The sequence below is a fragment of the Crotalus tigris genome, unplaced genomic scaffold (assembly GCF_016545835.1).
Source record: "Crotalus tigris isolate CLP2741 ecotype Arizona unplaced genomic scaffold, ASM1654583v1 scf7180000018445.1570621, whole genome shotgun sequence".
NCBI lineage: Eukaryota > Metazoa > Chordata > Lepidosauria > Squamata > Viperidae > Crotalus > Crotalus tigris.
This window is the reverse complement of record NW_024097006.1, coordinates 1,212,077-1,236,501: the sequence shown is the minus strand read 5'-3', so window position 1 is coordinate 1,236,501 and position 24,425 is coordinate 1,212,077. Positions and strand designations below refer to the sequence as shown.

Below are 24,425 nucleotides of genomic sequence, written 5' to 3'. Positions count from 1 at the left end.
ATATGCTGTCCCCAATTTTATTATCCTCACTCACTTGAAGAGGGTTTGTATCTTACAAAATATCTGTGTGATGAGTCACCATGAACAGAAGTCCACCATGGGAAACACTAACCTTCTGCACATGAAGAACAAGGGGAAAAGTGAGAATAGAATGGGCATGTTTATCCATGTTTCCCTGAAATAATAGCAAGAACTTTGTTCTTTTCCTTGTCTCTTTTTCAGTCACTGCATCTTCTGTATCTTCACCCTTTTGCCCACTTTCATTACTTTCCTCTACTATTTGCTCACTTTCTATAGCAACTTCCTTTAGCACCACATTCTTAGTGAAAATAAGGCCACCACCAAGCCATCATGGGTGGAGGGAATCTCATTTAAATATAGGAGATATGGATATTTAGACAAAATATTAGATACTGTAAATGTACCCATTTTCTCATGATCTGGAAAGACACTGTCTTTTTGTAAGCTAATTTCCCTTGGGATTTGCCATCATGGAATGGCCATTGTTGACAGCTATTTCATTCTCCCCAGCCCAGGGAAATCTTTGAGATATTGTAGGTAGCTCAGTGCTCTCTATTGGGTGTTTCCTCTTCATTAGTTTGATCATGGAATGGATAAACCAGGAAACTACTGTTCTGGCTTATCTAGGATGTTTCATCTGTGTGATATTTCAACTTTGCATCAAATCGAACAGCCCTTTAGATGACTTAATTCAAGGATAGGATTGCTCATCTAGGGCAAAAAAAAAAAAAAAACTTGGAACCCCAGATTGGGTAAATTTTTAACATCATGACATTAATATTAAACAATATGTTCCTTAAGTGGATTTTGATTTTTAAGAGTATGCTTCAGACCAGATTTCCAAAGTAAAAGTTGACCAGCACAGTGATCAGCTAGGGGTTCTTAAATATCAGGTTTAAGCTTTATGTGCATTTTTTAAGAAATTGTTTCCTTCCCAAATTGTTTCCTTCCCTCTCCCCGAAAAAAAAGTAAAATGAAAAAAAACTGTTGTGAAATGTTTGCAGTGTTTGCAACCTAGCACAAAGGATTTTGTCAACCCATTTCCCTTTCACAACAGGAGGAAGATACGACACAATATTACAAAGCTCTCTTTTCTAATTTCCATTCTAACTTACACAGAGTCAATAACAACAAAGGGGTTAGTACAGCAGCACCTGCAGGATTGTTGTTAACTTTCTAGTGTAATTAGCTGCATTGAAATTCCTTGGTGGCATCTGATCCAAATATTAATTTGATCTTGCCCTGCTTGACTTTTTCAGGATCCCTTCTCCTCTTAAGCATCTTTATGAAACCTCAGGGAGAAGACACCCATCAATTGAGGATGAGGTATCACCAGTATACAGAGATATTCAGTTGCCCATCTCTATCCCAAGTGAAAGACAATCAAAGCCCTAATCAAGTGTTTGGAATCTGTTAAGGTTCTAGATCAGCAGGAACAAGAGAGTCAGAATGACCCACTGATTCTAGATTCTACTATCTTTGGCTCTCAATAAGGTTGCACTCACTTGTGGAGGCAGCTTCCAAGTCCGGGATTGCCCCAATTTCATAGCTCCTACTAGAATAGCCAATAGAGTTGATAGGTGAACATTTCAATTAAGTTGGAATATCAATTATAGATTTACTGAAAACAGAAGGCATGTAAAGTAAACACTCACCCATATGGATTACTGTAATTTGCTTTATATAGGAATGCTCTTGAAAACCACTTGGAAACTTCAGTTATAGCCCATAGAGTTACTGAGCACTCTTATTATATAACATCATTGCTGGAGGAGCAGCACAAGTGCAATTCCAGGTGCTAGTTATTACTTATATAGCCCAATGTTGCTCAGGATATTTTCAAGGCCGCCTTTCCCATATAGATTCCACCCAGCCAATCCAAGGGCGCAGAGTATAATAGTATGTGAGAATAACCTTGGAAGACAGGTGAAAGAGCCACAGCCAGGGCAATGGTCAGATAAGAGGCAACTTATCCCACAGCACAAATGTGGACATGGGAAACATCTCAACCTCCCAGTTTCTTGGGCTGTAAAGATGACAGGGAAGAAACATATTTTCAAACTTGCAAGATTTTGTTGATGTAACCTTATAATAAAGTAGAATTAATTCATCTGGGCATGCTTCTTGTCTGCACTACTTTGCAGAGAAAGTCTATGAAGATCCTCCTCTACTGAGAAGTGTAATGGGAAGGATCCCAAAGATAGGCATTCTCTGTTGCAACCATTCCCCCTTGAAATATCTTGACCACTATGCAAGGGGGGGCTCCAACTTTTCTGGTCTTCCAAAAGCTCTTTAAAAACTGCTTGTTCAAAGTTTTTGGGTTTTGAGTGCTGAAGAGCTCTCTGTGCCAGAAATACTATGTTAATTATAACTAAAACAGTAATTATATATTGTGGTTCTTTTATTATTGTTGTTGTCACTAGTGCTGTCATAGTCACCTTAACTAAAACAGTTTACAAATTCAAATATATATATATGTAAACTGGTGAGAGGATTTGAGTGAAGACTATGGACTCTGTGTTGTAAGGCAGCTTTCCCCATTCTTAACTGTATCCCCTCCCCTCCCCCCAAAAACCCTTCTTCAACTCTGAGTAAAATTCAGTTTTGTAGGTTGCTTAAAATTAGCATTCAGCCAAGAGATACTCAGTTGGGCAAAGAACAATTAAGACAACCTGGAGAGATTGCTGAACTTCCCTACAATTATTCCGAGTGATCTCACTTGTATCATTCTTTCCACCTTTAGGAAGTTCATTTGTGTATCTTTGGGTGTCGCTGTAATTTGAGCTGTTTGAGAAGATGAGGGTGATGGCTCCCATCATTAGGCAAGACAATCACAAAATCCAAAGTTAGGCATCTCCAGGGATATATGATCTAGCAAGAGAAGAATTAGGTTACTAAAATAAGCAGCTGCAGGAAAAGGCGAGGCCTGGGATGGAAGGCGTGGGATGCCTAGATCCATCTGCATCTGGAAGAAAGCCACATATGCAAAATATATTTGTCCACATGATGCCATCAGGGTGTGTGCTACTTTACATAAGTAAAGTGCCATGCGTACAGATGGCATAATGAAATTAATAACTGCTGACACTGAAAGAACATAGTGAAAGGATCAGAACACACACAAAAAAAGAGTTCACAGGTAATCTGCACTATTTCTGTAGCCATTCATCCTTTGTCCCCTCCCCTTTTAAAATTAATATTTCTCCATCAATTCACTCTTTTTTTTGTAATATATTTTCACATAGATTCTAAGCTTGATCTGGAAGAAAAGGGTATTCTTTTATTCTACAGTGTGATGGGAGCACTTTGCTGGGTTTAAAAATCATATCTTTATCTTCTGCTTTATGTTGCCCTCTAAGTTCTTCAGCTTTCCCATAAGGGCATTTGTGACTCTCTTTTATTAACTAATTGATTAAATGCCATGGTCAGTGTTGACTGTTAGTCACCACGCAGATAGATTGTCTCTGTTGTCAACTTGTTTTTATAAATCTGTCAGTGAGTCATTCATTACTGTTGAAATCAAGTCTATCTTACTACTGACCCTCTCCTCCCCTCTCCTCCCCTCCCCTCTCCTTTCCTCTCCTAAATGAATATGGCCGCTTATCTCACACAAAGTGATTCTGGCAGCATACAATAAAACCAACAATTGAAAGTTATTCTCTTTCAGTTCTTGCCAGCATTTGTGGGAGCTGCTGCCTTTCCATGACCTGTTAAATATACAGTAGGCTAAGCCTTTATCTTGAGTAAAAATTCTGGATTGATTTGCTCTATGGCCTGGAATGGTTGTAGTTTTTTTCCCCTGACTGTTTATGGTATCCTCACAATGCATTGTAGGAAAGTAGGCAAAAACATCATTTATATTATCACTGGAGCAAATTACAAAAGATTCAACATGTAATCTTCACAATGAATGCTTGGACTAATGTTTTCAAAGTGATTATGGTTCACACCCGTAAGGTAAGAACTGGGTTTCACCTTTGTATTTGATAAAGCAGGAAGGTTCACTTCCTGTGTCAGATTTCCTTCTCATGTTACTTTTGTGTTTGCTACTGGGGTAGCTCTAGGAATGGATCATTCATTCATTCATTCATTCATTCATTCATTCAATCAATCAATCATATGTCCTAATGCTTCCTCTTTATCTGTCCCTGGTGTGTGGGGAGGTGAGACCTTTTATTTAAAATTCCAGGATAGGAAAGTGAGACAGACCTGGCATTTTCATAGCTATACAGTGCTTCTTGTATCATTTTTTTTCCTGGTCAACTTTACCTAAAGCATCAGGCCCATAAAGTCATGAGAATCACATAGACATGAATGGACCTCTTGAGAGAAGACTAAGAGATTATTCAATACTATATACTGTGTTCCTTCTACATGGGCTGCAGATGGTCCAGAATGTAGTAGCTCATGTAGATATGGGTATTAGTTGGTCTGCTCTTGGCACTGCACTGGGTTTGGTTACCATTTGAATTCTGGATGCCACTCATGGTGCTGAATGTTACTTAAAAACCCTTCTTGGTTCAGGACCTCGGGATCTTTGGGAGCCACCTTCTTCCAGTAGCTTGTGCAGTAGGTTGGGTTTGTTCCCTTAGTACCCTCCCCTGAGGGAAAGTCACTACTTTGGGGACAAGCTTCTTGAGTCGCTTCTCCCTTTCCAAACCCACTTTTCTGGAATAGTCTCCTGATGGAGATCAGACTGCCCCTTACACTTTTTTAGGGTTCTGTATGGCAATTAAGACCTGCCTGTTTCAATGAGCTTCTGGGATCTGAAAAATGCCTTATGGGAATGTTTATTGTTAATGGGATTTCCCAGCACTATGTTCTTCTGGTTTGTCTTTGAGCAATTGTTATTCTGAATGTTATTGTTTTTATGATTGTTTCTTTAACCTGATTACTACAAGGGATATAGAAGCTGCTCAGAGTCACTTACTGACCGGAGCTTTACATCCAGTAAAGCTATAGGAGAAATTTTAGATGCATAATCAGGGTCAAAAATCATAAGCTTGTCTCTTCTCTCTGAAAAAAAGATCCATTCTGAAAGCAAGATGGTAATAGATGTAGATAGTCAATTATTTGTACAAGTGTAATGACATTGTACACATGTACAAAACACAGAGCTTGCATTGTGACCGCATTACATTGCTTTCAGCATTTGGACAAAAGCATTGGATCCTGTGGACACTTCTGCATTAAGACCAGCTTGTACATAATCAAGTAGAATTGTAATAACTTGGAAAAAAGACTCTTGACTTCTGCCTGACAATTGACAGAAGGTTAGGGGGACCTCTAGCGGTGAAAGAGTATCCTGCAACTAAATATTTTAACATTTTAAAGACATTCTAGGTAAATTACAAACATGAACAAAGTGATAATGCTAAAATATTAAGTATATTAATAAACAAGGCTAGCAATAGATAATAAGAAAACTATAAAGAAGCCACCTAATCTTGATGCTGGTACCCTCAATACACAAAGGAGTGAACATCAGCTGTGCCCTCTAGAGCATATCCACACTTAGTTTGAGTTGCTCCAGCCCTGTAGTCAGCATGGCTTGATTCTAAGGTGGCTTTTAAAAACGTCTGTCCAGACTGAGGCACTTTGGCACCCACATGCCAATATTTAGTCCAGACTACAGTTGGATCATTTGCCAATAGTTTTTTATATATATTTATATGTGTATCTAAGACAAATTATTAAAAACATCCCCACCTCCATAAGAAAAATAATTCTGTGACAACTATTGAACTTGTTCTGCAAAAACAGATATCAGCATTGGGGTGTTATAATACTTGCAAACATGTATAGCACAGTAGGACTATGTCTTTGGTTTAATTCAAGGTTTCTCAACCTTGGCAATTTTAAGATGTATGGAGTTCAACAATCAGAACTGAGGGGAGAGAGAGAGGGGGGGGCAGGGAAATTAGAGCAAATGGTCTTTCTGTTCCACTTGCTACCTTTGCTACTTTTTCCTCCCACCCCTCGTTCTCCTGTTTCAGGGATGAGCAAAGCAGAAGGTGCAAAGTTCCTAGAAACTGGGAAAAGAGAATAAATAGCTAGCTTCCTTGGTGTATGAACTGGGCTACTTTAACTTTGGGCTCCTTCCCAAAGAGAGAGAGAGAGAGAGAGAGAGAGAGAGATGATATGGATATAGATAGCCAAATTGGCTGAAAGAAAGAAGAGGAGGAAGAGAAGAAGAAACAAAAGTAATTCAAACAAAGAATTAAAGAAAAGGAAAAGTGTGGAAGAGGAAAGATAGGAGAAAGTCAGAGAAAGACAGGAAAAAAACCGTGAGAGGTTTTTAAAAAGCACATATACCAACCACAGGATTTGAAGAAAAGGTCCCAAAAGAAATTAACCATCTGAGTTTAAATCAGACTTTCCTCAGATGTTATAAACACTTTCCCCCACAGAAAACCCTTTTATGTCAATTCGGTTTCTTGCTGTTTTGAACTTCTGCATGTTTATTCCTCTGGTAAATTAAATGATTTGGGATATTGTTGCCTTATTTATTTATTTATTTATTTATTTATTTATTTATTTATTATAATTCTTTATTACTTCCAACAGAAGTATCCCAGCAATTTACAAAAGGTGTGAACATAATAATATGAACTAAAATAAATATCTGCAAAAGTCCAACATCAACAGTAATAATAAAAACCAATGCTAACATACAGCCTTAGTACATACTGCATCACCTCCTCAATCCCCAATAATTGTTTTTCAGACCCCCTTTTGGGTAGAAAAAAAAAGAAGGGGACTCATTCAGAGAGTCTTTATGCTTTATGACAGAATAATTGTAGAATAGCAACACCTCATGAAATTACAGGAGTAAGCCACGCCTGTTCCATATCCAAAGATCCATTTGGAAACATTTTTCTGATGCAGGGATGGCCTCTGTGTCAGAGGGTGAAAACACGTTAAAGGGACCCAGGCGAGAATAGCATAAGTAAGGAACAGCATCATCTGGTTGTCCCAATTCCAGATTCAATGCGTCATTTGGAACCAGCCCTAGAGATGTGAAAAGGTCTCAATGGCCAGAAGAGAAAGACTTGACTGATCTTTGGCTGGCTGGATAATGAGGGGAGCATCGTTGAGGCCCCCAGCCCGTATTCCAGGATAGAAGTAAGGCCGAAGGATCTCAGAGAAGGAATCCAAGAAGGTAAAGATGTGGGAACCGGTATCGCTATTATAGAAAGAAACCTCTCCTGCATCGTAGTCCAGGAAGATACCAATCAGCTTTGGCTTTGATCTCAGCACTAGTTCTGTGAGTGGAGACGTAAGTGCTGCATACTCGTCCCCATTCCTCAGCCACACTGTCCAGAACCCTTTTGCCGGTGAGGGGGTGAAGATACCTTGGCGGCTGACTGATTCTTTGCACACTCCCAGGGTCCAGCTGGACTTGCCTTCCACGCACACCACCCAGTAATGTTTCCCAAATCTGAACTTCTCACGGCCCATTAAACAAGTGCATGTTTCAAAGCGAGATGAGCTCTTGGGCAGATCTTGCCTTCGGTCCACCACTTGAGCGCTGAGGCGGTCCTCGGATAAGAGCAGGTAAGGATTGGCTGTATCCGGATCAAAGGTCACCGATGCTGAAAGCGGAAACAGAAACCATCGGGACGGCTCTTGTGTTTCCAGTCCTAACAGGTGAAAGGTAGACAGCTGTCAAGCCTTGGGCCAGACTCATAATTTGTCCCTCCTCACCCCCGAGGATCTTGTGATGCTAGGAGGGGAAGCCTGTCCAAAGCCCTGAGCTCCATGGTCAAGTGAGAACTGGAACACAGGACCCAATCCAATACATTGAGTCCAGCACTACATAAGCACCTGTCAATTACCGTTGTATCTTTGCAATGACTCCATCAACCCAGGAACAGCATAGGAGTCTTGCAACTCCATCGAAATTGGCTGAGGTTCTTTTAGGGATAGTCCTTCACTCCTAGGGAGAAGCATCATCAATTATCCCACAGAAGTTAAAAGCATCGGGTCTGGGTTTTTTTAGTCTAAGAACAATGAAAGCGACCACAGGTAGTTCTTGACATACAACAGTTGGTTTAGCGAGTGTTCAGATGTAACAGTAGCCCTGAAAAAAAGCAACTCCTCACACTTACGATGATTGCAGCATGCCCACGGTCCTGTGATCAAAATTCAGGCTCTCGGGGGGGATGTCATGTGATCACTCTTTGTGACTTTCCCAGCTGGCTTCCAATGAGCAAAGTCAATGGGGGAAGCCGGATTTGCTTAACAACCTCATGATTCACTTAGCAACCACAGCGATTCACTTCACCATCACAAAAAAGGTTGTAAAATTGGTCGCAACTCACTTAACAACTGCCTTGCTTAGCAACAGGATGTCAATGCTGCTGACATCAGATATTTTTGCTTTGACAACAGTTACAGGTGCAAACATTTTCTTCTTATGTTTTACTTTTAGAGTTAGATGATGCTGGGGGGGGAATGTGCATGAGAGTTTAGACAGACATAATAATACTGGACCTAGTGTGTGAACCAAGGTTAATGAAATAAGAGATGATAAGAATTGGTGGCCTGGAGAACTGGAGGGAGAGCCTGCATTTCAAACTAATTGGAGAATGTGATTTATGACTGTTAAGTGGAGGAGGGAATTGTGCTTTGATACTATGTGCTCAGGGGAGGGGAATCCAATTTTTGGCTTCGACTGTGTTAGTGCTGATGCTATGCTACTCAAATAAAGATTATTTAAGGTAAACAATGCCTCAAAGTTCTTTGAAGAGTTTCATCTGTCGGAACTATGATACAGAAATTTGGGGCCCGGTTGTGGTCCCAAGTTGAGGATTACTTATAAAAGCAACGTGCATAGCTAAGTGTCCATGGAGATTCCCAGTCATCCAGGCCAAGGTTATCCCAAAGGTGCTTTTGCAGGCAGCAACTGGACTTTCTTGCTTTTCTTTGAAGATGTTTCCCTTCTCATCCAGGACGCTTCTTCAGATCTGACTGGATGGTGAGGAACAGAAGGATTTATATTCCTTGCAGACAGCTGGTCATTTGCATTCTTTTAGAGAGTTGTTGAGGCCATTTGGAGGTTTATCTGTGTCCTCTGGGTCACCTGAGTCATGCAAATGTGTGCAAATGACCAGTGTCTGCAAGAAATATAAATACTCCCATTCCCCACCACCCAGTCAGAACTGAAGAAGCTTCCCGAATGTGAAGTGAAACATCTTCAGAGAAAAACAAGGAAGTCCAGTTGCCTCCTGCAAAAGCACCTTTGGTGTATAAATGCAACCTTTATCTGGAAAAAAACTTCAATCAGGATTTATTTCAAAATTAAATATGCAAACAATTGTCTAAATTTAGTGCACCAACCTGATCAAGGTCCTTTTAACATCCTAGAAGAAAAAACAAAAAAATATGGTAAAGGCTCAAATATTCTTTTTAAAACGTTGCTGAAAGAACTTATAAAAAATCCCATTGTTAATGCTGCTCTATCAAACATTTTACGATCTGTTGGTTTTTTGGGAGGAGGGGAGATATTTTTTATCTAGCCCTCAAGGTTCTAAGGAACAAAGTCCATTTTGAAAGTTGGGGAGGGGGGAATAATACTTTCAGCAGCTTTACAATTTTCTTAAAATACAAAATCAGAGGTTATCCATCAGATAACATAGGATTTTGCACAGGGCCTGGATCTAGGATGTATGCAATTCATAGTTTATCAATCAGCTTGTTTGTTGCCTCAACTTCCAAAGTCACATTGCTCAGAAAAAGCATAACATGTGATAGCAAGCACAAAATTGAAAAAGCTTCCCCAGGATCCAGTCCCATTGCAAATGCAGTAATAATGCAAGCTTCAAACTATTGCAACTGCAAAATTCTAAAAAGGGCGATGAACCAAGGTTGCATTCTGTTAATTCTACATTCTATCTTTTTGCAACACCAGTTCAGGAATGATTTTATGATTAATAATACAAGAAACATAGCAAAACAACACGAAAAGAGAGTTACAAGAAATTACTGAGCTCTTTAGTAAGGAATCTCTGCCGATTTTACTCCGCCTGTCATTGCCGACTCTCCATTTCAAGGCCATTGAGCCAGCGCTGTCCGAAGACATTTCTGCAGTCAATGTGGCCAGTATGATGTCATAGAGTACCATTTCATCCCCATCAAAGTGATACCCATTTATCTACTCACATTTACATGCTTTCAAATTGCTAGGTGGGCAGGAGCTAGGCGAGGACAGGCGCTCACACCATTGTACAATGCTCGGGTCTCAAACCCGGACTGTGGGCTTTCCAGTTGACAAGCCCAGCATCTTAACCACTGACCCATTGTGCTGCCCTCTTTAGCAAAAGGCCATGGCAAATTTGCTGCATGTAGCCATTGCTTTCTCTTGCTCTTTTCAGCTGGCTCATCCCGAAGGACCTCACCTTGAGCAAGGAGACCGCAGGTTTTTGGCATTTCTGTTCCATCTCTACAATGAGGTTTTGCAGTCCAGCACACTGCTCAAGAAGGAAATCTGAATTCCTCTCCAGCTTCTTTAGTGTTCCCAGCTCCTCCTCTTGAAGATGCTTCAAAAGCAGCTGTTCCTCTTCAGCCAGTGCCTGGCGGCGTTTTTCAAACCCTGATATGATAAGTACTCTGTGTTTCTTGACTTTATCCTAGCAGGGACACCGAGAGAAAGCAATGCTGGACATTGGATGATTCAAACTAATATTAAAGAAATACTTTAATACAGTGGTTCTCAACCTTTCTAATGCCGCGACCCCATAATACAGTTCCCTATGTTGTGGTGACCCCCAACCACTTATACATCAACAGGTGCCAGGGGTGTGGCCAAAGAAAAGGGGGAAAAATGGCGGACAGCCTTGTTTGGCGACCCCTGTGAAATGGTCGTTTGACCCCAAATGGGGTCCCGACCCACAGGTTGAGAACCACTGCTTTAATATATTTCTTTAGTATTAAAGAAATATATTAAAATATTTCTTTAATATTAAATAAATATTTTAATTACAATTAAAATATTGTTTTAATATTAAAATATTGCATTATTTTCCTTAATAATACTAACCCCCATTCAGGAGGTTAACACTGAAGCATCTGCCCTTAGAAAGAAAATAACCCATTAGAGAGCATATATAATTGCAGTCAGGATCAAATTAACATCCATCAGCACATGACAAAGGAACAATGGATAGTTAATAAATCCATTACAGATCCACTTTAGCTCAAAGTAGATTCCCCCACATCCAGAGGCCACAACAAATGGAGTCCTGGATCATCGTGCATTTGCCCCCTAAAATTTTTTTTCATTCAAACTAAGTTTGTAGAACGGGGGTTCCCAACCAAAGGTTCCCAACTAGATGATATTCCAGGGGGTGCAAAAACTTGGGTTTTCAAAATGATAGTGTATATGCAAATTCATTGCCGTTATTTTGAACTTTTGTAAGTTGTAAATATATCAGAAGCGTTCTAGGGCTGCGGGGTATAGAAAAGTTTGGGAACCATGTTGTAGAAGGTAATATAAAAGGGATGTAGCTTAGAGAGTAAAATAGTATTGTTAGTACTTACTGGTAGTACTTATGTACTTATGCAAATGATCTGCTACCAGAATGTGAACTGTGCTAATTTACATAATTTGCTCTTATATATTTTATTGTTTTTTGTCTTTGATTGCCACTTCAGTGAATTTACCTAGGGCACGCCTTAAGCTTTCTTAGTTCTTTTTTCAATTGGTTTTACATCGCCTATCTTCCAGCCTTCCGAACCAAAAGGGAGGGACAAGTTACATGGTTTTGCTTTCAGCAGTGCTTAAGTCATTGTCACCATCTGCACTTCCTGATTTTCGTGTCTTTAAAATAACCATGTTTACTATTTCCCAACACCATGTTTTGTATATATTTATAGTGGCAACTCCTGAAGTGGATTTTTTATTATTATTATAACAGATTTATAGTTTGCCTTTAAAGTGTTACAGAACAAACTTTTTAACTGTAAAAAAAAGTCATATGCTTATCTCTCCAGAATTTTTTTTCCTGCTGAGTTTTGAGTTTCTCTGGGTATTTTAGTGGATAATTGGTGCTTAGAGATCCCTATCTATGCTACTAAGTAAATTTTAAATCAGTGCTCAGGGACAAGCTGGAGACGTAAGTAGATTGTGGTTCAGTTTGTTCTGGGGAAAATAAGTTTTCTAGCCCTCGAAAACCTAACTGCTTTTTAAAGCACGGCTGTAGGGAGTTGCCCAGAAACCCTAAACCAGTCTATGCAAGCCCAGGATTTTGTGAAACTCCTTTGTGGGAAGGGGATTTCCTTTCTGTAATCTTTTCATCCACAATAGTTTAATTGTGAAGAGTCTTGGGTAAATGTATCATTCTTCCTGCCTGTAGAAGTTTAGCCACATTCCTTATAACCGAAAAAGCAAAACAATGAGAACCGCGGTTTTTCATATATGATGATCCAAACCCCCAGACAAGGGTCAAGAGCCTCTGAGAAAGTGTGGAATACCTTACACACAAACACAGGTCAGGTCATCAGAACCGACTCCTCACACTTATGGGATCAGAAATTCTCCAGGTTCAATGATGCTTTTTATCTTTGAATCTGGAGAGCTTAAAGCCGCCTTGATACAATTTGAGCAACTGTGGATCTTTCTCAACATCTGAGCCAAATAGCTACTGCTGACTCATGTTCTGGGTTGTAAGTGAGTTTGCGGGAAAGAAAGCAAACACACTCGTACATACACGTGCAGTAAGTGCATGCTGGTACTTCTTGCCTCCCTGAGAATGAGGAACCTGCCACATAAATCCATCACATCTTTGGCACTGTTTGCCTTGCTTTTGTTCCTCATATAGGGCTGTTCCTCACTTCCCCCATCCACTGCACAATTAGCCCCCCCCCCAATAACTTGCTTGTATAATACAGTACCTGACCAGAGCTATCTTAAGAGCTAGTCAGATCTTTCACAACTCCTTGTATATTTGGGTTTAGCACTCTTTTGAAAAAGTACTAGGCCTGTAGCATATTGCTCTCTTGGACCAGTTCTGCCAGCTATGTATTCCTAGTCCTGTTACCAGGGAATCCATTATTAAATTTTCTTTGCTCTTGCCGAAAAAAGGATTTCACATGGTTCTACTTGTTTCTATTACTATTACTTTGGTGGGGAAAACAATGCTGTTTTGTCAACTCCATGAATTACTTCCAGGGCTTACAACCTCAGGCACCTGCTCTCAGTACTGTCATGCTCTTGCAATACTCATTGCTGATCACTCTTTTCTGTTTCATCCTCTTCTTGGCATTATGAGATCCACCAGGCTAGTTTTTGGATACTGGTTTAGTTTGTTTCAGAAGAATATTACAGCTATGCAGAGATATAGCCAAATTGCACAGGTATCAGACATAGAACATCTCCAATTTTCAAAGTAGCTAAACTAGCCACTCTAAGCCTTTACCTATACTTGTCCATCCTCATCCACCATCTATCTATTAAGAACAGGAGCTGCTGCTTGTTCTTCCCAGGGGTGCTTTGTGGGAAGAGATATGAAATATTGCTTTCTTCACTTATCCTTCATTAAAATGGTAAAAACAGGACTACTTGTGGCTTTGATCCTAAAGGACAGAGCACAGGCATCAGCAGTGATGACATCTTTCCATTGATTTATGGAGTGTAGTATAGCACTTTACTGCACCTGACTAGCAATTCCCTTAATATTTTTACTCCTTTGTGATTAGTAGGATTGTGCAACTCTCTTCTTTGGGATCTACAGTGCACATTTGGAGCTGTTCAAAAAATTTGTATACAACCCTATGCATCTCCCCCACCATAAAGCTAGCCAGCCACTTAAAGAAGTGCCACCTCACCGAAAAATCTGCATATGACCCTTTTAGTTAGGACTCAGGGTAAAAAAAGAGCTAGTCAGAGTGAGAGGGACATGATTAGGGGCTTGCCTTCCATTGGCTGGTTTTCTCCTTCTCTTGGACTTCCAGCTTCATTGCTTCTGCCAGAATTTTTCTGAGAGTGTCCACAGCTTGCTGGAGTTTCATCTAGGAAAGAAAACACATATGAGGCCTGGATGAAGATATGAATATGCCTTCAAACTAACATACTATACTGGGAAAGTTGTGGGCACAAGGCTTGGGAACTTGTAACCCCCTCTCTCCAAAGCTACAGTTCCCAGCAGCCTCAGCTAGTAGGGCCAACAGTGAAGGAGAGGTTATAGTTCAGTAACTTTTGGAGGGCCACAGCCTCCTCTCTTCAGGAATGATCTCTGTGTGAATAGAGCTTCTCTAGCCATTATTCTATAGGACTATCATCTCAAGACAGGAGTCTCTGGCTCCCAAAATGATGTTCATGACTAACAATTCTTGGCTAAGTTTACCTATGTTTACCAATGTGACTATGTCCACACTAACACTTATCCATGGATCTACCTAGAGCAGAGATGGGGAACAATGGCCCCTTCATGACTTGTGGACTTCAACTCCCAGAATTCCTGAGACAGCTGTCATGGTTCCGATAGATGAGACCAGAAGAAAATAATAACTCTGAGATAATTGCATTCCTCAAAGAATACTTTTAATGGCTACATAGTATCCGCAGGAACAAAGGTGAACCCAAGAATGAAAGTTCCCACCCTTTAAAGGTTAGAAAGTAAAAGTTGAACTCTCCACCCCTACAGTTATCATAAATCACAATCCCCACTTAACTACTTTGGCGGGCTTTCTAACAGAATCTCCAGCCCGCCAAAACGTAGGCAGCTTGACCTCGGTTCCCATAAGAAAGTATTTGTTATGGCTAAACTAAAAGAACACATCTCCCCCCTCCCATGGCTGTGGCAACCGAAAATGAAGTAAACATGGCTGCAGACAAAATCATTTGAAGGTTTGACAACAGCATGTCCACAAGTCATAAAAGGGCCATCATTCCCCACCCCTGACCTAGAGCAAAAACCCTAGATATGCTTCAAGGAAGCTTTTACTGTTAATCCATCTCTGTTTATGGTTGGCAGGAGATCACCAGCCGGAGAAAGTAATTATTGGAGAAATCACTGAGCTTAGAGATAAGGTTTTAAAAACTTTTATACCTCAAGTTGACATTTAAAGCATAAGCACTCATTAATTTTATGAAAACAGCGATGTTCCATTCTCTGATAAGAAGGAACTATCAGTAAAGTGTTGACAAAACCAAATTTCAGCAAAGGAAGAGCTTTACAACATTTTCCCAAGGGCTTTTTATTTAGAGGAAAAACAGTTTGACCTGGTTCTCTCTACTTCCTGAGGAAAGCAGGAGGTGGCTATTTCATGATAAAGGTTGTGAAATGTGGAGATAAGCATTGTCTGAAAATGCTTCCACTTCCACTTATTATTTTTAAAAAGATAGGAAAAGAGAATAAAAAGTTGGCAGCAATGATGTGAGCTCATTGCTGCTGCAAGCAGAACAATGTTACCATAATAATATGAAAAAGAGAAAGAAAAAGTGGGGGGGGATGTAGTTGCCTTTTAATGAATAACATCAGAATTTCTATTTATTTTCCAGTTGTGTTCTATTGCACTTTAGCAGCTGATATATGGAAATGGGAGGGAGGGGTGACTTTTTAAAACACTTTTGTCTGTCTGCTCAGGAAAGTTCATTTGGCTTAACTCTGCCCAAGTTGTAAAAAACTGAAGGAATGCGGGGGGGGGGGGAAATCACCAGGTTGAAAAAAAAAGTTAGCAATCATAATTCCTAAACGTAATGCTTAGAACCACAAGGACTGGGGGGGGGGGAATTGCTCAACATATGTTTGTAGAACATTACCGCCATATACAAATATCTTAACAGAGCTGTTTCTAGCTGTTTGTTTGCTTTCTAATATATGCATTTGTTAAAAATAACTATTTTTCTCTTTCGGATTACTAATGTTGATGGTCAGTGCCTATAATAGTATATAAATTTAATCTAGGAAGTATATAAACTTAATCTGAGAACAATTTAAGATTAAGTTTACAAAAACATTTCTTCTAGTTAGAGTCAGACAGTCACAGATTGGAAAAATAAAGCAGGGGGAAGGGGGAAATTGGACCAGAAAAGAGAAAGGATTTTGTTGGATGTTTTGCTTAGATTACATACAAGAATAAGCAGCATAATTTCTCATAATTCTGAGGCTGGATATATAGGAAAGCTGTACTCTTAATTACTAATATATGCTTCCCAAACAAAGAAACAAAAACGCCCTCTCAAAAAGTAACATTCCTGGAAAATGCATAACCTATCCATCTTCATAATGAGATGCTATCCACTTTGTAACATAATCCTGCTCAGTACATTCCTTTTTCCCCATACGCACACCCATATTCAATATGGGCTTTGGGAATAAAAGAAAAAGTTGTGCAACCTTTGGCTGTAAGATACAGATATTTTTAGAAGCTATAGCTATTGTAAAAAAACGAGATGTATAATTTGGTTAAAATTAAACAAGATGATGAACAGCTTTATATAATTCTCATATTAGAGGGGCTTATTCAGGGGTGGGATTCAACTATACGAACAACTGGTTCTCTCTGTGGATGCTGCTTCTGGAAGTCCATTCTGGATCTGGGCAACAAAAAATTAGCTACCAGTTCTGCAGAAGTGATGTGAACTGGCTGTATCCCACCTCTGAACTTATATCTCTTTTAACATTTTGCAGGGGCTTCAACGTTATTGCTTTTAGAAGACTACCAAAAAAACCAATTACTTCTTTAAGAGGGAAGGAAGTAAGCTTGTAGTTTTCATTATCCATCTCAGTACTGCCTCTTTGAAGCTTAGAAATAAAACATATCACAAACAACATCCTGTCTGTAAACAGGATTAGTAAAATTAGTCTATAATTGTTGCATGAAGAAAGTATCAACAACTATGAAGGAAAGAAGAGCAATGATACCAACCATGAAAAGGGTTCCTGCCAGGCTTCATTTGGAAAGTTCTCAGTTACTGAAAGCTAAAAGTATTTATATCAGATCTGGTTCCGGATTATAGGCAGCATTTAAAGAAAGGCAAGGACAAGATTGTATGGGAACATGAGCGAATGTTGGCCTTCCTTAAAAAAATCTGTAACTTTGAAAGAATCTTAAGAGTTTCAAGCTAATCAAAACATGTGGTTCAGAGAGAGATCTCAGAGCAGCCGATGCTGTAAGACTTTGGAAACTAAAAGTGCCTGGATGGGAGGCCACAAGGAGATTCATATGTACTACTTCAAGGATCCTAAAAAGCCAAGAGATGGAAGGCAACATTTCCCCTCCTTTTAATGTTCACAAACCTCCCAGGGTTGTTCTGCAGATCACAGAGCAAGGGCAAAGATTAATTTTCCCAAGCAATGTGCAGTAAAGATTTTGAGAGTAGCAAAATTAATCTTGTATTATATTCAAAAAACCTAATTAATGTTCATAGCCCCTCAAGGCCAAGGTGGTTGAGACACTGCTAGACGCTTCATCATTTATGTATTTTTCTCTACCAAAATAAAGCTGAGACTCATGGAAAGCTTTTTTAAAAACAAAAAAAGAGAATATATAGGCCCACACAATGGTTAGCAACAATGACATCCCTCGCATGAGCTTATCATTATGTAAATTATGCAGATTATGTTATTTGATGAAACTGTGTATCATTTGCATGTGACAACACTACCCTTCTAGTAGAAGCCCGTTGATGTAGGGAAGAAGAGTTGAATACTGCCTGGACAATTTGAATCTAAGGATAGTAAGAGTTTTCTACATTTATGTTTCACTTATATACCCCACTTTCTCTCCAATAGCAAAGGAGGTTTACCTGAGAGGTCTACCCTCGAAAACAACAACTCTATGAGGTAAGCTGGACTGAGCATTTGTAACTGGCCAAAAGCCTCCCCAATGAGGATTTGGACAGCAAAGAAGCCCAGCCTGTCCTCACTTCAGGGCTTCCTATTTGGAACCCAAACCCAGCTTCCTCCTTACCTTGTAATCGTGAGCAGCCTCCTCAATGGGCAGGACTGAGTGCATATGATGCTCCCGAGATTTGTCACACACCAAGCAAATGGACTCCCCATCGTCCTGGCAGAAAAGCCTCATCTTTTTGCCATGCTTCTCACACAAGGCCTCAGCAAGTCCTTGGCTGGGCCTCCGAGCCAGCCGCTCAATGCCCTCCACGATATTGGCCAGCTGCTTGTTGGGGCGGGAGCTGCTTAGCAAAAACCCCACCCGGCATTGGGGACAGAGAGCTGCCCCAGTTATGGAACCAGTTCCTCGCTCACAATAGTCTGAGATGCAAGCCTGGCAGAAGTTGTGACCACAGTCGATGGTCACTGGGTCCCTCAGATACTCCAGGCAGATGGAACAAGAGACTTCATCCTGAAGCCTCTCCACAGGGTCGTCCACCGAGGAGGCCATGCCTGCTTAAAAGACCATTAGAATCCACGGGGAGATGGACAGCAGTCTCATTTCCAAAGAACTGTCAGCATATGAGGGAGTGGCTACAACAGGGAGGAAGCTTTGAGCAAGAATTTCCTCCTTGGAACCCTTCCACCCCAGTTTCTTTCTTTTGTTGATGTTTTTCATTCCAGACCAAGACAAGCACACAGAAACCAAGTTTCTTTTTCAAGGAGATAGAAAGGGGAAGTGGGGAAACAGGACTTTAGCCAAAAGTCAAAGCCACTACCTTACATGATTTCCCAAACAAGGTAAACGAGTTTTGGGGGTGCAAGGCACACAGGACTGGGTTTCTCAAATTCCTGCAGAAATCTATGTGATCTGAAGTCTTGTCCAGAGGTCAAGGGGATTAGAATTGTGCGTGGTTATTGATGATTTGGGGGGGGGACAGGAGGCAGAAGAGAGAATGATACTAAGTTTCATTAAAAGAATGTGACCTATTTTTTTTTCAAATGGTATATTAGTCCTTATTATTACTAATAGCCCAAACCCTGGGAGTTACTGAGAAATACACTCTATTGAGAGCTGCATTTAATATTTCCAACATGAGTTATGCACAAGAAAATCCCACGCAAATATTTTTCCAGTGGGAAAAATCCAGATAGATGTGATATCCATTTTCCATTAGCTCTAACAGTAAATTCAAGCCCTGAATGCAAAAAAACAGTCATAGCATGCTTGGAAAATCACGTTTTGTAGAAACAAGTCTTTTCTTTTTAATTAAAAGGATGCCTGCCATGACCTCACAGAGTTGCCCGGCATTGGATGGCATATAAATTAAATTATTATTTTGGATTGGTCACATATCCAGCCAGATGTTTAAACTGGATATGGCATTTTTATCCACCTATCGAGTTCTTGGGATAGGAAGTTGTTGTTTGGTAGTGTTAAAGATATTGTCGCAGAATGTAAGCTGTTCCAAGTAAAGCTGCCTTTTGCAATTTGACTGGTGGTGATTTTGCTGATGCCGATGGTATTCAAGTGGTGCTTCAGTTGTTTTGGAATTGCACCCAGGGTACCTATTATTATTGATATCGGTACTAATTTTGCTTCCTTTTGTTTTGCTTCCTTTCATTTGTTCTACTTCTATTTGCCAGTTTTTATTTTGTATCTCCTCTTCTCTCCTCTCTCCTCTCCCCTCCCCTCTTCTCCTTCTCTCTTCTCCTTTCCCCTCCTCTCCTCCCCTCCCCTCCCCTCCCTTTCCCTAATGCAATACAAGTAGCCTCTCCCTCTCTTCTACATGTGGAATTGGGCCAGCAGACCATTGCAAACCTCCTTGTTTCCCCTTTTCTTAGCACATGGCTAAGGCCGTTTTCTCAATCCAATGTTTGAATTTGCTGCTGGGGGCAATAAATGGATGCCATCTAAATGGATGCCAACTTTTTCTTCTTTTCAGAAGGCAGCATTTATCTTACTCAGATTCTTGAGGCAAACTCCATAATTCTCAATCTCACATACTGTAGCATTGAGAAACATCAGGGCAGAATTTCAGCTTTCCTTACACATTCAGCGAGATCCTTAGCGTTCAGAAATTGATTGTATCTCCTTCAATGCATGAGGACATCCTTGTTCAAGATTCCCATGTGGCTCCAGAAGGGACCCCCCCCCCTCCATGTGCCAGGAAGGGGAATTTAATGCTGTGCTATCCCTCCAATATATCTGGGTAAAGGCTAGAGATGCTAGACAAGGAAAATGCAAGATGCCCCCAAACCAGGAGGAGTCTGCGATTACCTTTTCAGACTGACACATTTTTTTGAAAAGTAGCTTTCAAAAACTCCATTCACCATTAGGGCCACAGCTTGACTACATGGATGTAGGATATAAATTGGGATGATTTGGGGCTACCATAAAATGCCAAGATATTCTCTCTCTCTCTCTCTCTCTCTCTCCCTCCCTCCCTCCCTCCCTCCCTCCCTCTCTCTCTCTCTCTAGAGGTCCAAAATCATCAACTCTACTACAGGTAGTCCTTGACTTACAACAGTTCATTTAGTGACCATTTGGAGTTACAACCACACTGAAAAATGTGCCTTATGGTCATTTTTCACACTTATAACTGTTGCAGCATCCCCATGGTCACGTGATCAAAATTCAGACACTTGGAAACTGACTCATATTTGTGACTGTTGCACGGTCCCAAGGATCATGTCATTAGTCTTCTGTGACCTCCTGACAAGCAGAGTCTACTGGGAAGCCAGATTCACTTAACAATTGTGTTATTAACTTAACAACTGAGTGATTCACTTAACAACTGTGGCAAGAAAGGTTGTAAAATATGGCTTTCCCCATTGACTTTGCTTGTCTGAAGGTGGCAAAAAGGGATCACATGACCCTAGGACACTGCAACCATCATAAATATGAGTCAGTTATAGAATTTTGATCACCTGCCTTATAGGGATGCTGCAACAATCGTAAGTGTGAAAAACAATTGTAAGTCTTTTTTTTCCAGTGTTGCGGTAACTTCAAACGGTCATTAAATGAACTGTTGTAAGTCAAGGACTACCTGTAATGTGAAAAAGCACTAAAATATACATTTTGCACGTGCCTGGAAATGTTTCTTACACTGGAGAGGAGGAGCAGTAGAATGTCTTTGTAGGATGAGTGAAACACTATAGGGTCTAGGACAGGGGTAGGCAACCTTGGCTCTTTTATGGCTCGTGGACTTCAACTCCCAGAATTCCTGAGCCAGCCATGCTGAGGGAAAAGGGAGAGGTTTCCAAGCTGAGCCATGCTGACTCAGGAATTCTGGGAGTTGAAGTCCACGAGTCATAAAAGAGCCAAGGTGGCCTACCCCTGGTTAGGACAACTCGACATGGCCAACTTGCCACGGCCAACTCACTGTGGCTAATTTGCCATGGCCAATTCACTGCAGCCAACTTGCCACGAGGCAACTTGCCGCAGGACAATTCGTGGCTGAGCAAGAGTTACGCTAATATCAAAGAAAAGGTGGCATGGAATCATCAAAGAAAGGATGCACAAGGAGGGGGACAAAATGAAATGTGAATGGCAAAAATAAAAATATTTTTTAATTATTTTAAATAATTAAATTGAACTGTTGAAGTGTCCTGTGACAAGTTGTCCCATGCTGAGTGGGCCGTGGAGAGTTGGCCATAGCGAGTTGTCCCATTCCAAACACCACCTGCTGCCATCGTATTATTCTTAGAAGACTGTATCTTTTCCTATAGTGAAAATAGTGTTTGCTTGCCTGATGCAAGGGAGTTCTTCATCCGGTTCCCCAAGTGAATTCATAAATCCACAATTAATGGTATGGTTTCTTAATATTTAGGGAAGGGCATTCCCTGAAAACATGATGTATCCTCTAAAATAAACTTCACCTAATTAACACACACACACCCCAAACTCTCAAGGGAGCTAGGGATCAGAAAATCCTAACTCAATTTATTTGTTCTGTTTTTGTACTAGTCAAACTCTGGGACACCTACAGAAAGTTAAGGGCCCTGCCATCAGAAAGTCGATCATCCATTTTGATCTCCAACTCATTTCTTTCCACTAGTATTTTATCCAGTTCTTAAGTGGAGACCAGGCTTCCATTATCCTTTGGGTCCTCGTAATTTATATGGATCCCGAGCAAATTCAATAGTTCTGTCAGTGAGCCTTCTGCACCCTTTGTCATCTCTTGAAAACAGTGATGAGCTGGCGATGGCATTGTTTAATTAATGGCAAATCAGACACAAGAAAATTGTGCATGCTCTGAAAATGATTCAGGAGAAAGGTTTTGGCATGCACACTGCCCATCTTTAAAGCAGGAAGGCTGGGAGTGAAGGCATGCCGTGGTTGACCCTATGCTTTCTAAAGCTTGATCTTTGGAATCACTTTGAAGCGCAATCTTAGTAACCGATGACCTGAATCAGAAATAAGAGGGGCTGAATTCAGCTATGGAATCTAGCCGTGGTACTGCAAGGATTTCCTAGATGCCCGACTCAGCATCTACTGTATGAGTAAATTATAAATACAAATCATTCCCCATACGTATGTTGGCTGTTTTGTTGGAAGTCTTACCTCATCTGTCTCATTTATCAACTTGTAATTGTGCCGAGGGATTGGAAGTAATCACATCTTTCTTCTGTGCAACTGCCAGCGATGAATCTGCTCCAACTTTAATTGCCACAGTTTCCATAGAGAAAATGTAATAGAGGCAGTCCTCAAGTTGTAACCATCTATTTAGTGGCTATTCAAGATTATGGTGCTGGAAAAAGTGCCTTACAAACTGGTCCTTATACTTACGACCATTGCAGCATCCCTGTAGTCCTGTGATCAAAATTCAGGCATGTATTGGTGATGTTGCAGCATCCTAAGGTCATATGATCACCATTTGTGTCCTCTCCAGCTGGCTTCTGATAAGCAAACCCAATGGGTGTAACTAGATTCACCTAACAGTCTGGTTTACTTAACAATTGCGGTGATTCACTTAATAAATATGGCAAAATGGTCATAAAATTGGACATGACTCATTTAACAATTGCATCACTTAGCAACAGAGGTTCTGGTCCCAATTGTGGTTGTTAGGTCAAGGACTACTTATATTTAAATTATAAAATCAATCTATGTCACCAATGGTGCATGACAGCATTTCAACAGCATATAAACTAAGTCCAAGAAAGCTTCCAATAACAAGTTGTTTCCATGTTAGAACCAAGAGAAATCCATATGATTTCTTCCCTTCCAGTCCCACCCCCAAATTACGGTCTGCAACAGTTCTGTTACTTTCTCAAACTGGATGGTGAATTTGTGAAACATTTCATTCATCAATAAAATGTATTTGCCTAAGAAGTGGATTTTAAGCTAAAACTGCATCTTGGTTGTTCTAATTGAAGTGAATTGACCCTCAACTACATTTAAGCTGATGCAACTGTGAAACATGTGGGGAAATTTAGTAAATAAACAGCTGCAGAATAGCAAGAGACTATCACTGTGGAAGATTGTGAAAGAATCAATTGGGTTTAATCTTTGTTAAACATTTCAACATCTTTTTGAAGGCACTATGAAATGAAGAGCCCATCACTATAAGGCTGAGTATCTGCCTAGCTGTTAGTGCTCTATGACCTTTATTTGGAAGCACTGAATAATTCAGAGGTGATCCTGTACATAAATTAGCTTTGGAGATAATAGGACAAAAAACAATGGACACACATTTTCTGGGGCAAGGAAATAAACCCTAGTTCCTAGTATGTTTTATGTACGTGTGATTATTTCCCCTAAAACACACAACTTTATTATGTTTTCTCTACGCTATCTTTTTTGCAAATCATGTATGTCTAGTTCTCTAACATGAATGTTTCTCTAAGGACATTTTGGTTAAAGAACTGCAATACAAAATACAGAGAATGAAAAATAAATTGAAGTACTCCTGTATTTTGGTTGCCATATTCGTTAAGGATTTGCAAATTCAGCTTGCATTTCCTACTGAAATTGGAAAGAAAGCAATTACTGCTGCAAAAGTCTTTGACTCGCTATATACATTTAAAAAAAAAAGGATTGCAATTAAAATATTGAAGATTAGAAGTACCTAAAATATTTCTTCTTGCCTTTGGCTGGTCTAAAGAATCTGCAGGTCCAATTAGGTTAGAAACTCCTACACCCCCCCCCAGCCCTAGAATAGCATTAGAGAGACAGATTCATACACAACAATATGTTAAAGTTATATATTCATAATGGAATAATTACAAAATCAGAATAAAAAAATAAAGGATAATATAGAAAACATATTGTTTACAAAAATGACCATGCAATAAATCCTTGTTAGGAGAAGGATTGTGGGCCCAGCGTCCATTGGCTCACATGGAGCTGTTTGCCGCCATCATGACCAGCACCATTTGCCTGCTCAAATTCTCTCTACCCAATATACTAGGGGTAGGCTATCTTGGCTCTTTTATGACTTGTGGACTTCAACTCCCAGAATTCCTGAGCCAGCCATGCTGGCTCAGGAATTCTGGGAGTTGAAGTCCACGAATCATAAAAGAGCCAAGGTTGCCTACCCCTGCAATATACCAATTGGCAAA

The 24,425-nt window shown here is 40.2% G+C and overlaps 1 protein-coding gene across 2 annotated transcripts; it reads right to left on the bottom strand.

Annotated features, from left to right (window-relative positions):
- Window positions 1-6,535: 6,535 nt before the first annotated feature.
- Window positions 6,536-18,428, bottom strand: LOC120312212 (E3 ubiquitin-protein ligase TRIM58-like). 2 transcript variants are annotated; one of them, XM_039352595.1, is made up of 6 exons: window positions 17,938-18,428; window positions 13,936-14,031; window positions 10,422-10,652; window positions 9,364-9,386; window positions 7,860-7,960; window positions 6,536-7,664 (listed from the first exon to the last, which is right to left on the bottom strand). In XM_039352595.1, exons 1-6 carry the CDS (start codon window positions 18,367-18,369, stop codon window positions 7,033-7,035), a joined length of 1,515 nt encoding a protein of 504 aa, XP_039208529.1. In that variant the 5' UTR covers window positions 18,370-18,428; the 3' UTR covers window positions 6,536-7,032. The 2 variants fall into 2 exon arrangements, with proteins under 2 accessions (XP_039208529.1, XP_039208530.1); XM_039352596.1 differs by having other exon boundaries at window positions 6,536-7,616.
- Window positions 18,429-24,425: the final 5,997 nt, after the last annotated feature.

Excerpts from the sequence above, each read along its gene's own strand:
- LOC120312212 (XM_039352595.1), bottom strand. The coding sequence starts at position 18,369 with ATGGCCTCCTCGGTGGACGACCCTGTGGAGAGGCTTCAGGATGAAGTC. Across the intron at positions 10,653-13,935 it reads AGAAAACCAGCCAATGGAAG|GATAAAGTCAAGAAACACAG; the intron begins GCAAGCCCCTAA and ends TGTCCCTGCTAG. Across the intron at positions 7,665-7,859 it reads GTCATTGCAAAGATACAACG|GACTGGAAACACAAGAGCCG; the intron begins GTAATTGACAGG and ends TTCACCTGTTAG.